We start from the raw sequence: 17,492 nt of genomic DNA on the forward strand, positions 1-17,492 counted from the left end.
TTCTCATACTGTTGTCCTCATTGTCTGCAATTTTTATGTCTCAAATGCTTCATTACATTTCCCCCCTATATTTCATAGCATCATGCATAGGAAACTTGAAATTTCCTAGGTACAGTTTATCAGAGCCTCAAGGGCCTTTATTTCCTGAGCTGTGTTAGCAGCCTTGAGTCACTTCCAGTGGTACAATGCTACCTGGTACAGTGCTGAGACCCTCCAGGTGACCTGTTCATTTTTTTTCCAATCAGGTTCAGAGGAAACTAAGCACATGGTACATATTTCATACAGGCACTACTCAGACAATAGGTTTCTATGTATGACTGTTGATTCTGGATTTAAGTCTTTGGAATTAAATTTTGGGTTTCACTCTGATGTATAAATTCAGCTGCTTCTTTCCAGGCCTCACACTCTTTTATGGCAGGATTTTATATATATTCTTTTCCATCCTTTCTTGAAGTGCTTTACATTCTCTTAAGTCCTGTCAGTCTCTGCTATGTGTTTCTTTTTCTCTTCTAGCCCCTTTCCCGCTCCTTTTTATTATATTGCCTGCAAACCTACAATGCAAGTTCTTCATGACTTCTGCATTCTCCCTCATTCCACTTCTGGAATTTGCTTTATAGGGTCATACACGTGAAGAAGTATAATCCCCAACTAAGGTGAATGTACAGACACTATAAGTCTGAGAAAATTGTGCTTTAACTAGAGAAGTATCTTTTCCCCAGAGTGAAAGTGAGGATAGTATTAAATTCCTAAGAAGAGTGTTGCCACCATAGCCCTTCTAATCTGCATGTACTTCATCACTGTAATACCCCACTAAAGCTATCTAACAGGAACACGGCCTACAAGAGCTCCTTTAAAAGCAGTTTCTTCTACTTGCACTTAATTCTAGCTTCTGTATTTCTCTTTTATTCTGGGCTATTGCACTGCTTCTTCAAGTTTTCTGGGTGTTCTCTATTATTACTTTGTTATTTATGGCCATTGCAGATAAGCATGTTCGTATGCTTATTTTGTCAAATGTTGCAGTGTAAAATTAAAGTTTTTTTCACATTCTTCAAACAGATAATTCAGAACAGCTTGATGATTATCTTGAAGAGCTACTTAAATAAAATATGGATTTCTCTAGCAGTTTAACCTTGTCTTCTGTAAGGACAAACACAAGAGAGTTAGGAGATTCTTCCATGCCATATGAAAGAAATATGCATGTTTTCAAAGACTGAGATGGTGTAGTCTTTGATACTCATGTTTATGCTGTCACTTTTTCCAGAAGAATATTTGAAAAAGAAAATTACAAAAAAATTATTCTAGACTCCCATATTTACAAAAAAACTAATTGTCTCTGGCTTCTGAGGTTGAAACCTTTGGGTTTTTTCCTTTGAATACTGCTGTTATTTCTGAAAAAAAGGAAGTCTGAGTAACAATTGAGTTTTAAAACACCTCCTCTTTTTGTTGAACAAGAAACATGGTAGGTATATACCTACCTATATGCTTTTGAAAATTCTGTGTCGGCATTTCTAATTACTAGCTATTGAAAATTTGGATTTGATGAACAAAGATGTGAAAATTGCTAATTCAAGCTACCTTTCCTTTGCTTGCTCTTCTGGTCTATTACAAATACAGCATTCTTTGCCTGCTAGTGATATTTTGGAGTGTTTCCAAATACCACTTCACATGTTTCAGATTTCTTCTGGTTTTATTCTGTATTTCACATTGGTAATCCCTGCTGGTCCTCAGTATTGATGGCCTCGATCCTGTAACTGACAGTATGCTACTGGACAGCTATTGTTGCTCTGGGGAGACTGTTGAAAGCAATGCAAGGAATGACTAGAGATTAGAAAAATCACCTTTTAATGATAGCTACAGTATAGTCATAATTGAAGTCTTCCATGCATCCAGGTGTGGGTTTTTTCCCCTTCTCTCCCTCCTCAGCAGCCTTGCCCTGACTGACCGCAGACTCTGGTTTATGCAATGTAGTTATAAATGCGTGCTAAAAGCCTATTAGTCACAGCCCAGCTTGTTCCATTCCTGTCACCTTTTGCAGTAAAGGCCTGTACCTATTTGAGAAATATTTTCAATTCTGATCTTATGGGGTAAGTGTGTCCCAGCTCTTTATTTGTCTAAAGATATAAACAGAGTTCAAAATACTGGATTGACTACATGATCCTGTATGCTGTGACACAAAGCCTGCCCTAAACCTTCTGCTGCAGGGGCAGGTTACCTGGGTTGGGTTATGCCACCCTCACTGTGCACACCTAACAGATGCAGCACCGCTCATCCCTTGTGTCACCAGAAAACGAGGTTTTGTGATGTGTCCAATAGCAGCTTCAGTTTCTTTGCAGTTTTGAGATCAAATTTGTCTCTCTGAACCTTGGCCCAGAGCAAAATTCAGCTCATGCAGCTGTACAGCGCTCCATGGGCAGCCAGGCTGTGTTCTGCTCTGCGGAGTGAAGCAGAAATGCTGCTCGGGTAGTGTTCACCTTTCCTCTTGTGAGATACCACTAGAGTGTTATTGGTGAGACAACACCTTTACAGTAGGCATAAGTGCAACAATTGTATTTTACATTCCAACAGTTTAGTTGGACACTACCGTATGCCATAGTATATACTGTAAGGCTTGAGTACTGTAAAACAGCAAACTGCTAAGTACTGCTGTACAGCACAGACATTATAACGATACTCTACAAGTTTCCACAATTAATTTACATTGGCAAAAGAAGCAGTCATGTGCCCCCTCTACTGCTGGTCACCCTTTTCCATCCCTGCTTAATCTGTTCTCTTGTACAATACAATGTTTTGTGAGACCAGGCAATGCAAAACTTAAATAATGTTGTCTAAAGCTAACTATATTTATTAGTATTTGATTTTATTGCAAGCTTTTGCCTGGATCTGTTCTTACAGTTGTTCCCAAGTGCAACCATAAACATTCATGCTGGCCTAAGGGAAGGGAAAGCTTGGGATTGAATAGGCAGTGGCAGTGGGGGAGCACTTTTTAGGACAACATTGGTTTATGCAAGACTCAGATGCTTGTAGAACTGCTGTCTTAAAGAAAAAAGGCAAGTTTTTTGTGCTTAGAGTATAGCTGCTTTTTTTTTTTTTTTTCAGGTTATTCAAGTCAAATCATATTGCAGTTTTGGCATATAAAGAAAGAATTGGATGGCAGTAAATAAAGAAGAAATAAAAATGAAAAGTCAGTTGCTACAAGGCAGCTGCACAAAAAGTATTCCAAATATTAAAATGGGACTGAAGGTTTAAACCCTCATGAATTATTAAAACAAAGGTTTAGAAACTAGTCTCAAAGTCCCTGTGTGTTACTTACTCAATATTCATCCAGTTTACATAGATTTAGCACCACAGATGCCAATGTAAGATGAGAATCAACATAATCAGTCCTCATGTCCTGCTGAGACTCTGCAACTGACTGTGCACAAAGACTGTAATCAGCTGATAAAACCACGGTGCACTAAAAGTGGGAGCTAGTAATCTTGCTAGGGTGCTATATTTACTTAGTCTATATTGGTAGTGATCTGTAAGAGGTTTAAAGTAGCTCTCAAAGGCAGAATTGGTGTTTAAATGATTTGGGTTGGGAAGCAAGAATGAACATTTGGATGCATAAATACTGAAAAAGGTTACCTGGTATGTTTGATGCTATGGGTGCTTCTGGATCAGCAGATGACATTAATGCTATGGAAATTCATCAATGGTACACAAAATTTATGAAGGAGTGCCCATCTGGACAACTTTGTCTGCATGAATTTAAACAAGTCCTGGATCTACAGGGGCTTACTCCAGAAGCTAACAACTATGTTGAACAAGTTTTTCACACGTTTGACATGAATAAGGTAAGAATTCATTCTTAACTTGCTGGCTTTCTTATGGCTGTATCATTTGATGCATTCAGCAACATGTCTCAAAGGGCTGGAAGTGCTGACTTTTCAGAGGTTATGGAAGTAATTCAGAGGTGATTCAATAGAAAACTATAGGCAAATAAACATGAGTGGCAGGCAAACAATTTTGAATGCTCTGTTCCCGATAAATTTTGCCATTTTGAAAATTGCGTACAGTCATTCTAATATGTGTTGAATAGTTTCTCATATTTGAAACCTGGATTTTTATTATTATTTTCAGTGTGTGTTAATAATTGGAAGTTTTATTTATATAACTGTGCTTGAAAAATACATTTTAAAGCAGTAAGTGTTTGGCTGGGTCCACAGGTATTAATCCTTTAAGAATATGCAACAGACACAATATGACTCCTCTGTCACCAAATAAAATATTGCTGGATTCATTCCGAGCACCTTCTGTGGCTTAGTTTGGTATCAGTCAATCCCCTTTTCCAAAGACACATCTGTCTGGTTTTGATTCATCATCCTGATTTTACTGCTTAACAACCTAGGTTATCCCAAATGCATCCAGCAGCTGTCAGTTGCATTGCTCTCTCATGTTCTTCCAACTTGGTGTTCATAAAGGTTCCTTCTAGCCATGAGACCCATCCAGAAGACTATGCCTTGTTATCTTCTCCTTAAGCCAGAAAAACACTTTCGATCGAATGCTACAAAAGAGGTGGAGAGTCATCTCTAATTCCTACAAAAGTGTTTGTCCTTAACTGAAATAAGGTTTAGGCTGAATTGTCAATACTACACAATCAAAGTCTGCCTCCAGCTAATAGAACAGATGGGCTTATCATTATATAAAAACTTATTTAAGAAAAAAAAAAAAAGCATTAGTGTTGTTTACTCACGTCATTGATCTCAATGAATTCAGAGATGTAATGAAAAATGTGTTATTACATTACATGAATGACTTTAGTGGCAGGTTAAAACGGGTCCAAATTGCAGCCACAACTTTTCCAGACAGTTTCAATTTCCAGAAATGGCCTTTCTATTCTTTATTATGAAATTAATTACATTTCTTTCAGAAAATGTTGAGAGTATAACTTACCCTGTGTGCTTTTACATCCAGTCTTTAATTCCGTGTATAGTGCCTGGTTGACTAAGAATTCCTAGAATCAGTACCTCTGTATCACCACTTTCTTGTTTCAGTTATTTCTACACACACACCCACTCCCGACTCAGTTGGCTTTTTTGGTATTATGCAATTCTCTTTCTTACATAGTCTTCAAGTAGTATTCCTCTAAGATCATGCTTATCACATGCTCTTTTCTTTCCCCCTGCCAATTACCAGATGTTAAATATAATGGAATTTGACTAAGTAGAATCACCTAACCCAATAATATGCTAATTAGAGTTGGTGAGCAAACTTCAAGTCTATCAATATGTAATCTGGCAGAAATTGTCAGTTTACTGTGTTCTTTTCAATTGATAAATTAAGGCGTTATGTTCCCCAGGAAAGCTTTTATCAGTGCTAACATTCTTGAGTAATGCACACGGACAATGTTTGAGCTCATCTAAGAGTTTTTTCAGTTGAGCTTTAAAGTGGACTGCAAAAAGCCCTTCACATCTCAGTATTTTTGAGAGATATTTGGAAAAAATTTCAAAATTTATTTTAAACAAATACTTTTAAAGCAACTAGTGATTTGAGGATGTTTCAGAAAATTGAGCATGCAGCTTTTTTTAGTTACTTTTCAGAAAACTGAAATGTGAAATGAACACTTCTTGAAAATCAGGTTTCTGTCAAGTTGATAGCATACCAGCGCGGGAGCAACCACTGGCATGGGGAAATTGAGTGTTTGTCATGAGATAACTGAGGGTGGGAAGAGGGAAGAAGAAGATACCCTTCAAATAGTTTTGCATCAACAGAAATGCCTAGGAGAACTTGCCACTACTATTGGTATTGACCTATATATTTGAAAATATCTATTGTACTCAGGAAATGGTGAATCCAGTATTAGCAGAGAGTGCAAGAATAAATCAGATACAAACTTTTAGGGTACAGTTGCTCTTGAGCACCTTATTCCATTCAGCTTGCTTTACCATTTGCAGTCCTTACAATACTAATTGTAATTAACACTATCAGTTTTCTTCACTTGTTTAAATTGCTTACAGTATTGAGAATGTGCATATAGATGCTGGTGTTTACTTTCTATATACTTGTGAAGAATACTTTTCCATATCTAGTTTATTTAGAGTATCTTTCTGTAAGGAAAAAAATATTTTACAAAATTAGCTAGTCGTTCTGTATTAAGACAAGCCTTATGTGAATCTGAGACCTGTCTAAACAGGGAAAGAGCTCCAAACCAAAAAGGTGGGAAGCTTTTCGGGGTTTTGAGTTGGGCTTTTTTTCTGGGGTGGAGAGTAGTGTTATCTTTTTGTTGGTTGTTTTTTCACGAGTTGATAATCACAGGGCCTCCCTCCCAGTACAAATAGCTTAGCACCCAGGGAGTAGCTTGCTTAAGTTATCTGATGAATATTAAGATGTATGCCTTAAACTTGTCATCTTATACACACATCAGAGTTTAACTGTTATATAATCCTATCTGTGATCCCCTTCTCCTGTTTCCCCATGACTTTTTAATAAATTGGCATATTTCAATGAAATCTTAGAATAACCATTTCACCTAATTATTTCCTAAAGTTTTCATAAAAATTAGCAGCTGGGCAGCAGGGACACACACAGAATGAATGCCCCACTCATGCAGAATTCAGCTTTTATTCATTAAGGCAAAAACTGGCTGGCAATACAATCAGGCACTTGTTTCCTTTTGCCTGGTCAGGATACAGGGTGGAGCTGGGGTACCAGGGTGCAGAGATTTACGGGACAAAAGACAGAGTCTGTACAAATCTAGGTTTTTGTTTTGCTATTCCCAGAAGAGCTTGTTTAATTAATGTTCCATGTTAGAAAGAAAAAGATGTTTCAATGTTTTATCTGTTTGGAAGTCTTCCCCCATTTTTAATGAAATTTAATAACGATTTGGCCTTTAGGGCTTCATAAAATCCACTATAAAACTGCTTATGTTAGGCTTATAACTTCATTATTTCATAATGTGCTCCCACTATTCATTTCCAGTTCTGCAAGATGTTGCAATGATCCTCCATTAGCTACTGTAATCTGAGGCATAGATTTTATTGTATATTTTCTTAATCGAGCTGTGGCAGCAATAGGCCCAGGGAAAATTATTTAGAAGACAGGACTGGAATGGCACATTTGGAATAGTCATATACCTGAGATTGAATTGTCTGTATCCTTTTGCAGACGGAAATACTACGAAGAATGTGGCATCTACTCCCAGATAAAAGGCTGGCGAGATTTTCTCCTTGTCCAATCTATTAGTATAATTTAGTGGCTGGAAAGGCTTAAACACTTAGTGAAATGAATCAAGTGAACCATAATGTTTTACCTGCATGTTTTGCTTTTTTCTTTTTAATAATAGAAAAAAAATATTTTTTTAATGGAATAGCAACAGTATTAATTTTTAATGAAAATGCAACAGTATAACTACAAGATTCAGATACAACCCATAGCATCTAGATAAACTCTAGCTCAGTGTTATTTTTCTCTTGCTTTGATTAAAGTCTTGCGAGAGCCTGTGGCACACGAGGACCAGGACCTCTCAAGCCGTATGCCAGGATTTCATAAACTTCCCTTTGGGATTCACACCACATCTGTTTCGTTTGATACGATGTGTATATTTATCTGCTGTAACGTACATTTCCTGTGAAGTCATTCTATGGGGCTTCAGGCTGGTTTAGGGTAGTGATTTACGTAAGAAGAAGAATGAGCTGTTGACATACCAGCTTGCCAAGAGTAACACATACGGGATTTTTAGAGCTTGGCACGGGCTTTCTCAGTAACAATATCCTCATACTGTTCTTGATCATTCTGACCATATCGACACTTCTCTAACAAGAGCATGACTTATGTGTAGTACAATCAAAAAGCATTTGTCTTCTGGATCCTGGCCTTAGTACAGAAATCCAACTGAAGACTCTTTGCATGCTTAGCAAAGCCAAAGGATCTTATTTCAAGATGACTCAGCTCTTTGCCAGTTAGATGATCAAAGTCTTTCCACCCTCCCTCATACTTCAGTGATATAAAAACCTACCTGATTAGGTATTTAACTATTTAACTCTTTCTTAACAGAATAAGCAGGTATATTTTATCAGTTTGTGAAAGAAACTACAGAAAGTCAAGGTTCTGAAGTTGCATAACATTTAGAGATGTAGAAAATCATTATTGTTCAGACTGTCTTCCCCTCTGCAGTGCAATTATATTTCAAAGATGAAAACTGCAGGACTGGTTTTCTTTTTCTTTTTTTTTTTTTTTCCCCCCTGAAGTCTATATGTAATTTTTCTTCTGTTAGAGGATCAGATTTTGTCTACTGCCATGATGGTAAAAATCTCTGCCATATCTTTGACATTACTGGATGAGGAAAAGAATTTGGGATCTAATCTCTTGCAGCATGCATTTGGCATTTAGGAGTGAGATTCCAAGCAAGCAACAGACTTTGGTGTGCTGCACGTTTCTTCCTGAACCTGAAATTGCTGAAGGTGCCTCTATCAGCTTCCAGATTCTATGATACTGAAAGTGCCATGCTTTAAGTATTCAAATTTTTATCACTGTATTGTCTGAAAACCCATCACTGAAACTATGTGAACAGAATGTGTGTGTTAAGTGGATTATGCAAATTAAGCAATATGATTACTTTCTAGTGCCTCCCCATGCTCTTACTGTTTCAGAATTATATACCTAAGGACATGTTCCTAGTTCTTTTTACCTTAAGATTATATGAAAAGTATTTATCACATGCTTGGTTTAGATGGGATGTGAAGTCAAATCCAAAGTATGTACTGTTAAAGGGAGAGTCATTAAGACACTGCCTTCAGTTAAAATGTTCCCTTCCTGAATTTCACTAGCTCTCATTTATGTCTTTTCTTCAAGTTTTGGTGTGTGAATCTCACCACGTTTTGTATTTAAATGAACTGATGTTTCTTGTGAGAGAGTATCAGGATGTTTGTTTTCAATGCCAATATTACAATGCTGTATGGCCTGTTTATATATTATCTTCCTTCAGCTGGATGAACACTTACTGGCATACACCAGAGTCACCATACATATTAGTACTTTGCAGGATTTATGATTCTCCTTCTTTTCCAAAGAGCTGAATGCAAAGCCCTCCAAACAAAGCACAGCAACACCATTTCACACTTTGGGAAGCATTTAAAGTCATCTTAGCATTGTAGTGCAAAGCCATGCAAGTTTAACAAGGCTATAAACCTGACATAGGATCTTACACGACATGAGCCCAAATGTCATGTTTTGTCCTCAAGAGAGCCCCTGTAGAAGCAGGTTGAGTCCTGGGAACACATCGATATAGCTCCTGCCAGAGAGAAGGACCCACCTATTGACAAGCCTACTTGTATTCAAACAGGTCATGAAGGATGATCCCATGGAGTTTCTATTTTTAGCTAATCCAGACTTGCATGGATCTTTAAGAGGTTTACAGTAGTTTTACAGCTCTGGGTTTGTGGAGGAATTCTCAGTGGAGGTGAGCTAGGGAACATAGGAGTACTGCACTAAGGCAAACAGTGCAGCGTGCACAGAGAGGAAAGCTGGAGGGTGATATGGGAGCCGCGGAATCATCTGATGATTTTGCTGCAATGGATAACAGCCAATGGTACCAGAAATTTATGAAGACGTGCCCCTCCGGGCAACTGTCTCTCTATGAGTTTAAGTCAATACTGGGTTTACGTGATATGAGCCCTCAGGCAAACATGTATGTTGAACGGGTGTTTCACATCTTTGACTTGAATGAGGTAAGAAATTTTCTGGAAGTAGTCTTGTCATGAAATGTACGTGTTAGCATGAACAGTAGAGAACTTTGGCCTAGTGATACCAATAGGAAGCAGTAGGTAACCGGGAATTGGATTTTTTTTTCCTCAATAATTTCTAGCAGATGTGCAGCATTACTTAAACTGAGAAAACTGGATTTGTGGGACTCTTTTCAATGTTATTTAGGTTGTTTAAGAGAAGGCCTCTTCAAAAATCTACTAAACAGGTTTGATTCTTTGTAGGTGGGGCTGGATGAGAGTCTTAAAATCTTCATGTTTCCTTCTTTTACTACCAGGAGGTTGTGTAAATATTTTTGTATTCACTTCCCTTTTCAAAAATTATTTTCCCTACAGTTTCCAAAGCAAAGTCTGTTCAGATCTATTGAGCTGCATTTTTGGACAGTTACAATGAATGTGGGTTTTTTCCTTATTATCACCATTTTTATTCTTATTTGGAAAGTTTGTAGAGTAATATAGCCATTTTACTTCCCTACTCACCCTTTAAAAAAAGTAATTTTTAAAGCTGAGCAGTGGAAGGAAGGTAGACTTGAATTATTGCATAGATCAGAAGTCAGAAAACTGTGTTACTACTTCTAAAAGATAAATGGAAAGAATCAAGAAATGCAGTGGGAAATGTACAGTCAAAAAACAGGAATAGGCAGGAATAAAATATCAGCTTTCCAGAAGAGGGAAGAAGTGAAGTGTAAAACAAACAAACAAACCAAAAATCAAAAAAATAAAGACACAACTATAAAGAGATAGAATTAAGAGATAGAAATAAATGTTCGAAGAGTGGAAGGAGGAAATAGTGTCTCATCCCTTCATATGTTAATTGAAAACCTTGTGGAACTGAAATGCAAGCTGTGGAGAAAAAGTGTTGAAAAGGTAGTTAAAATCTTAGTGAGAGAGTCATTCTCCATCAGAAACAGAGCTGACATTTGGACACAGGCAACGTACTGGAATAAATGTGGTCATTTGCTCAGCTGCAGTCAGGAGTAGAGGCTGGCAATGGCAGCCACAAGATCCAGCCCCACGGGGCCTGCTTCCCCACTGGCCCAGAAAAACACTTGGACAGGGATTACTAGACACAAATATCACCGCTCTCTTCAGCAACAACAACCCCTTGCCTTGCTAACTGGAGCCCCTAGGAGATGCAAGTTGCTCAGCATCTGCTCAGTTTGAGAAAGTCTGCAAGCACCAAGGAGGAGAGCATTGCCAACCAAAACAACGGTACCTAATTAGGGAAGACAGCCTCTCCTTTTAATTAAATGTCTTCTGATGTCTCTCTTTATTGGCTTGGTTTTCCCTTTTCCAAAATGCTTAACTCAGTGGATTTTATTACTGGTGGGGGAAAAAGAAAATTAAAAATAAAGATGCTTTAATATTCAAAGTTCTTCCAAATAGCTGTGCTGCTTAGGCTGATAAAAACAGGAAGCTCGGATTTAAGAATTCTTTAAGGATCTATATGTAACATTTTTAATTGGAAAAATCCAATTTGTCTAAACTGAAATCCTTCATGAAAACTGCCTGTGTCATCAAAATGGTTTTGGGGTGGGAGTTAATTCAGAGATATTACCCTTAACACAAGATTGTGGGGACTTTTGAAACAAGAATTTATTAACTTAAATTACTTTTTATAAATTTAAACTAATGGGGGTTTTTTTTCACCCTCCTTCCTCCCCAGATTATAGGCATGTAAATGTTCAGGGATTTCTTTTCTTTTTATTTCTCCCAGTTGGAGCTGGGACTTTTCATTGGCCTCAGATTTCTCCTGGATGAGTGGACTCTTTCCCTTCATTTCTAATAAGACCACTTAAAAGTAACAGTTGAACAGTCATTATGCTGCATCTCTGTCCTTAAGCAGAGGTTGTTAGTCCCCCTTGCAGTTCCCTGATGCCCACAGGGCAAGGCCCAGACCAAGCTCTTGCCAACCCTGAGTTCAGGAAAATCAGGGATTTTGCAATAGCTACAAAAGAAAGTATTCCTGACTTATCCTCCTGACAAAGGAGGATGCATCTCTTTGGCAGCTAGAAACCTTGATGAACAGCTTGAAGAGTGGGCCCTCACTGTGTGTCTTTAACTCCAAATGGAAAACGTGAAGTCAGTATCTCAGAGCACTTCTCATAATCATTAAAATGAAGGTAACTGCACTACAAATGGTTTTGTGGGAAGTATAACACTTGTTACTTCATTATGCATGGCCTGCTGGTTATTTATAGATACCGGTGTGCTGTAGCATGTGTGGCTAACACCTCCCAAAAAATCACATCTGGTTAGTAAATGGTTAGTTTAATGACAAAAAAAAACCAAACCCTAGGCTAGACTGTGCACAACTAAGGTAAGCATAATTACTTATCACCAGGACATGTATCATTGTCTGTCACTCACAATCTCCACGTCAGGAATAATGAAGCAGTAGTACAGAAAAAAAAGACATAATAGGCTTCTGAGAACTTATTTTTAAATTGTCACTGACTTCTGTTTCAGTTATAAATCCATACACAAACCCAAGGAGATCATTGTTTGTAGAAATATAGCAGCAGACACACAAGGACTGTGACTGTGAACTCACAAAGCTGTGCCAGTGCTTGAACAGTGAGAGAATAACTAAGCAATTTTGTGTATGTTCCCACACTTTTTGCTGTGTATGCCACGGTTAAAATGCCATGCAAAGTAGCCATAACCTCTCCTATCCTCATCCCTGTGCTTGAGTTAGCAAGAATTTGGTGAGTTTTCTCCTCTCAGACAGGGAGATTAGTGGTTGCATCCTACTAGAAACTTGCCTTATTGGAGCAAAAGCTTCCCGGTTTATGAAGGAGAGGAAAGCACTTCTTAAAAGCATTCTGATGAAGGAAAAACTAGCTCAGTCCTCCTCCTTTTAACATGCATAAGAGGAAGAAAGCAGAATTTAGAAGATAAACACTCCTTCAAATAGTTAGAAGTGTAGGGTGGGCAATAGGAAGAAGATGGTGATGTCTGGGACCTCATGGTTTGGGACTTTAAAAAAAAGTTAAAGCCTTCATAGGGTAAATTTTCTGACCAGGGTAGGCCATTCCAGCTCTTCCTGGAGGATAACCTCCTCTTTCTACAATTTTGTATCTTGTCCACATGATTTTCATTCGGGCAGCCTAGGTAGTCCCTCTGAAAACACCTCACCCGGGTGTGCTTGAGCTGAGACGTAGGCTGCATCTACCTTAAGAGACACAAGTGGACTCAGAAGCTGGCTAGAGATGAGGAGTAGCCATGTGCCTGTGGGGAGCTGGCAATTAACAGAGGGAAATGGCAGGATGTTCTTAAGTCAGCTGACTAGATAGGAACAGGGGAAAGCTCTCAATGGTGCTTTCTCTGGTGATGCCCACGCAGCTCTCCTCTGTATGCACTCGGAATCTATCAGATCCAGCCTCTGATAGCAGTGGAGTGCAGGGAAGAAAGGGGATTGAAGAAGAGAGAGACGAGGCAAAGCCCATAGCCACAAACTGAGTCATACAGGCGAGAGAAATGGTATTTTCCAGAGCAAAGAGCAGGTAGAAATTGCTGAGGAAGGAATAAAAGGAGTGGGGCTGGAGTGAGCAGGAATTGGTTAAAAAAATCAAGAAGAAAAGGCAAAAAGTTAATTGGCAAAGATGACACAAATTTAGATAAAAATTTGTAGATAAGTTTTTTGTTCAAATGCCTTCAAAACTTGGCATTTGCCACTTCAAGCACTAGCAGTTGTCTTTTTTGCCTTACACTTCAAACAGGTAGCATTCAGCTGAATCTGTCAGAGTGGAAAGATGTGTGACCTCCTTTTTTCACAACAGAGGGATTTAGTGTCTGCTGAGTTACCACTGCTTTCAGAATACCCAAGAGAAAGGGAATGCCATCTTTTTTTTTTTTTTTTTTTTTTTTTTCCTGCCATTTTTCATATCAAGGTCGTTCCTGATCATCCTGCTCTGAAGCTGGTTTGGATTTTTTAAAAAAAGGAGCAGCTGCTATTCTCAAACTCTGTCAAAAGACTACCTCTGTTTCACTTGTAAAGAAATCTAAATTACATCATCCCTTCCAAAACTGATGAGTTTTTATACCATTTTCAGAGCAGGACTAATGAATCTGATTTATTTTTTTTTTCTCATGTTTCCCTACAGAGACAGTCTTACTTTACCTGTAGTGTGCGTTTTCTGTGTGCCCCATATTCTTGTAGTTTAGCAAGTCTGTCCTTGAACCAGCAATCTTCTTTATTACAGGACTGTCATCTTCAGTGCAGGTACATAGTCCCACTGTTGCCTTTTTGTATCTTTTTCTTAATTCCCAGAATATTGTACAGACTCCAGAAAGCTTCTTGGCATCTCTAATGTAGATCTCAATAGATACTGTAATTTTATCTTCATCTTTTAGCATCAGTTCAGCTTGCTACAGATAGCTCATTTGGAACTGCTTTGCTGAGCTTCCTATGTACAAACAAGTCTATACCCACTGTTTCAGTGTTCTTTGAAATAGCTTTGCTGTATTACTTTCCTCAGTTCAGTTCCACATTGTTATGAATTTTTCTATTTTTATATATAAAAGTAGAAATGTTTCATAGCCATTGGCTTCTGAAACAGGTGTTTTCTATAAAATTTCTATTTCAGCACATGCTTTGTGAGTTTATTTAGTGCTGTCAAACTATGCAGCAGGTGATAAAATTTAGCCTTTTTGTGGCCCATAAAACTCACCTTTCTTTTTTGTCAGGTGTAATATCAGCTATCAGTGTGAGTCCCCTACTAGGGGTGAGGGATATTGTGAGACTGAACTATAAATCAGATCACTTTTCCCCCTATCATTTTTGCTGTCTTTTACAGGTATTTTATTTATTGCTATTAAACTTAAAGGGATCCTGAAAACAGCTATTACTTTAAATTATTCCAATTTTAATTTAACATTCTCTTGTAAGTTTTTTACCAGAATGTACAAAATCTGACAAAAATCTGACTTCTAAGACCCCATCTTTAAGTCAGTGCAGTGGTCTCTCGCATGTGCCGCAGTCACCATGGGTACACTTCCCCAAGACTTGCTATTTGGAAACAAGTAGCAGAGCAAGTGTGGGTTTTTTCAGGGGAAGAAAATAGGACAGAGGGGAGAGGGACTGGTAGATGTGAGCAGCTCCCAAGTTCCCTATGCCTAAGCGGGATCCTGTGAACAGTGTTTGCACAGGGTCATGTGAGGGGATGCAAGAGACCTGTCGTTGTCCAAAAGGAAGAGATAAAAGAGGAAGGATGCCTAGCACTGGGTGAGTTGACTGAAGGACAGTTATTAATCTAATCATATAATTTAAAGTTTCTAGCCAGCTTAAGTCGTGTTCCTAGTGCCTTGTCTGTCTCTGGTGGATGGCATAATGAGTGGTCATTGCTTTAAGAGTGGGGCACGATGGCTAAAGAAGAAAATTCAGGATTTTTGATAGACTGTGCATACCCAAGAGTTTTGTCTGCTTATTTCCTTTTACATCCCTTGCCCTCACTTCCTTTTCACTCACCCTCGCTGCTCCAGCTGGCACTCGCCTGCAGACATCCCACACGACATGGGTCCCCCCTCTCCCTCAGTCATTGGGATCATGCAGCAGCTCCATTCACAGATGGTATCTGGGGAAACACAACACAGTTTCCTACTGAACCAGTTTTGGCTAAACCAATGGCAGTTTCTGTATCTTCCTGTTCAATCTTCAGAAGCTCATGGGCACTTGAGGAGTGTTCAATCTTTGTTACTCGCACGCCACATTTTGAAGTATATGATATTAAATTTAATTATATCCTGGTGGAGAGAGCTGTAGCACAGACCATTAAAGAGTATAGGACTCCTCAAAAGCTGACCAGATCCTGTAAGATACTGATTATTCTCTGGCTTAAGTCCAGCTGGAGGGAGGTTGCTGTTTCTCATGAGGCGCTCAGCATCTCACAGGACAGTGCTCTTTAACTAGACCAAGTGATCATAAATGAAAAGGCTAAGTGAGTGGGAATGTCTTGTTCCTGCAACTCTAACATCCTGTAGTTTTACACTAGTATTTATAGCTCCAAATTTGTCAGTGCTGTAGTAATGCTCCTGAGCTGCTCGTGTCCTTGTATAGAAGCTAATCAGTACAGAAGTATTATTGATACCTAACCCCTTCCCTGACCCTACAGAGGAAGAAGGAATTCAGCTCCTGAAAGCTGTAAAATAAAAAGCAGGACTACAGCACGGACCAGCAGCATGGAAACATGCATTTAATTCAATTACGAGACAAAGTTGATTCTTGTTACAGAAGTTACTGTAAAAGATTCCTTTAACGTTCAAGTTCTGTCATGAGGTTGGTGACTAAAATTGTGTGTTTTATCGGGGTATCCATGCTGATAAGGAGGAAATAGGGTGCCACTGCACACAAATAAAAGATGCCACAATGAATATCCATGATAAGTGCCTCAAGAAGTCTAATGGGCTCTGATTTTAGAAAGGCTTAATCCACTTGCAACAGAGAGAATGTAATAAAGGGCATGTCTGTTTGCACTCAACATTTTTCATTTTATTTACAGCAAAAATTGTAGATACTCATACTTTTCCATCTAGGTTGGAAAAGACCTTGAAGATCATCCAATCCAACCATTAACCTAACATTGACAGTTCCCAAATAGACCATATACCTCCGCGCTATGTCAACTCTACTCTTAAACCCCTTCAGGGATGGGGATTCCACCACCTCCCTGGGCAGCCCATTCCAATGCCCAACAACCCCTTCTGGAAAGAAATGCTTCCTAATATCCAGTATAAACCTCCCCTGGTGCAACTTGAGGCCATTCCCTCTTGTCCTGTTGCTTATTACTTGGTTAAAGAGACTCATCCCCAGCTCTCTGCACCCTCCTTTCAGGGAGCTGTAGAGGGCGATGAGGTCTCCCCTCAGCCTCCTCTTCTCCAGACTAAACACCCCCAGTTCCCTCAGCCACTCCCCGTACAACCTGTGTTCCAGATCCTTCACCATCTCCGTTGCCCTTCTCTGGACACGCTCGAGTCATTCAATGTCCTTTTTGGAGTGAGGGGCCCAAAACTGAACACAGGAATCGAGGTGCAGCCTCAGCAGTGCCGAGTACAGGGCTCAGATCCCTTCCCTGTCCCTGCTGGCCACGCTATTGCTGACACAAGCCAGGATGCCATTGGCCTTCTTGGCCCCCTGGGCACACTGCTGGCTCCTGTTCAGCCGGCTGTCAGTCAACACCCCCGGGTCCCTCTCTGACTGGCAGCTCTCCAGCCACTCCTCCCCAGGCCTGTAGCGCTGCTGGGGGTTGTTGTGGCCCAAGGGCAGCCCCCGGCATTTGGCCTTATGGAAACTCCCCCAGTTGGGCTCAGCCCATGGCTCCAGCCTGTCCAGGTCTCTCTGCAGAGCCTCCCTGCCCTCGAGCAGATCAACACTCCCACCCAACTGGGTGTCATCTGCAAACTGACTGAGGGTGCACTTGATCCCCTCGTCCAGATCATCAATAAAGATGTTAAACAGGAGTGGCCCCAACACCGAGCCCTGGGGGACACCACTCGTGTCCGGCTGCCAACCGGATTTAACTCCATTCACCACAATTCTTTAGGCCCGGTTAGTCAGCCAGTTTTTTACCCAGCAAAGCGTGTGCCCATCCAAGCCATGAGCAGCCAGTTTCACCAGGAGAATGCTGTGGGAAATGGTGTCAAAAGCCTTGCTAAAGTCAAGGTAAACAACATCCACAGCCTTTCCCTCCTCCGATAAGTAGGTCACCCTGTCGTAGAAGGAGATCAGGTTTGTCAAGCAGGACCTGCCTTTCATAA

General features: G+C 39.6%; 1 protein-coding gene across 2 annotated transcripts in view; it reads left to right on the top strand.

Annotated features, from left to right (window-relative positions):
* The first annotated feature begins 3,562 nt into the window (after positions 1-3,562).
* GUCA1C (guanylate cyclase activator 1C) overlaps positions 3,563-17,492 on the top strand; it is a 41,413-nt gene continuing 27,483 nt past the window's right edge. The window contains exon 1 of one of the 2 annotated variants that reach the window (XM_026866163.1): positions 3,563-3,833. In XM_026866163.1, the coding sequence (XP_026721964.1) occupies positions 3,630-3,833 (204 nt within the window). In that variant the 5' untranslated portion in view covers positions 3,563-3,629. Of the gene's footprint in view, positions 3,834-9,407; positions 9,705-17,492 lie in introns of those variants that run through there. The other variant, XM_026866247.1, reaches the window with a different exon arrangement.

This window comes from Athene cunicularia (genome assembly GCF_003259725.1).
Source record: "Athene cunicularia isolate RWA chromosome 1 unlocalized genomic scaffold, athCun1 chr1_part1, whole genome shotgun sequence".
NCBI lineage: Eukaryota > Metazoa > Chordata > Aves > Strigiformes > Strigidae > Athene > Athene cunicularia.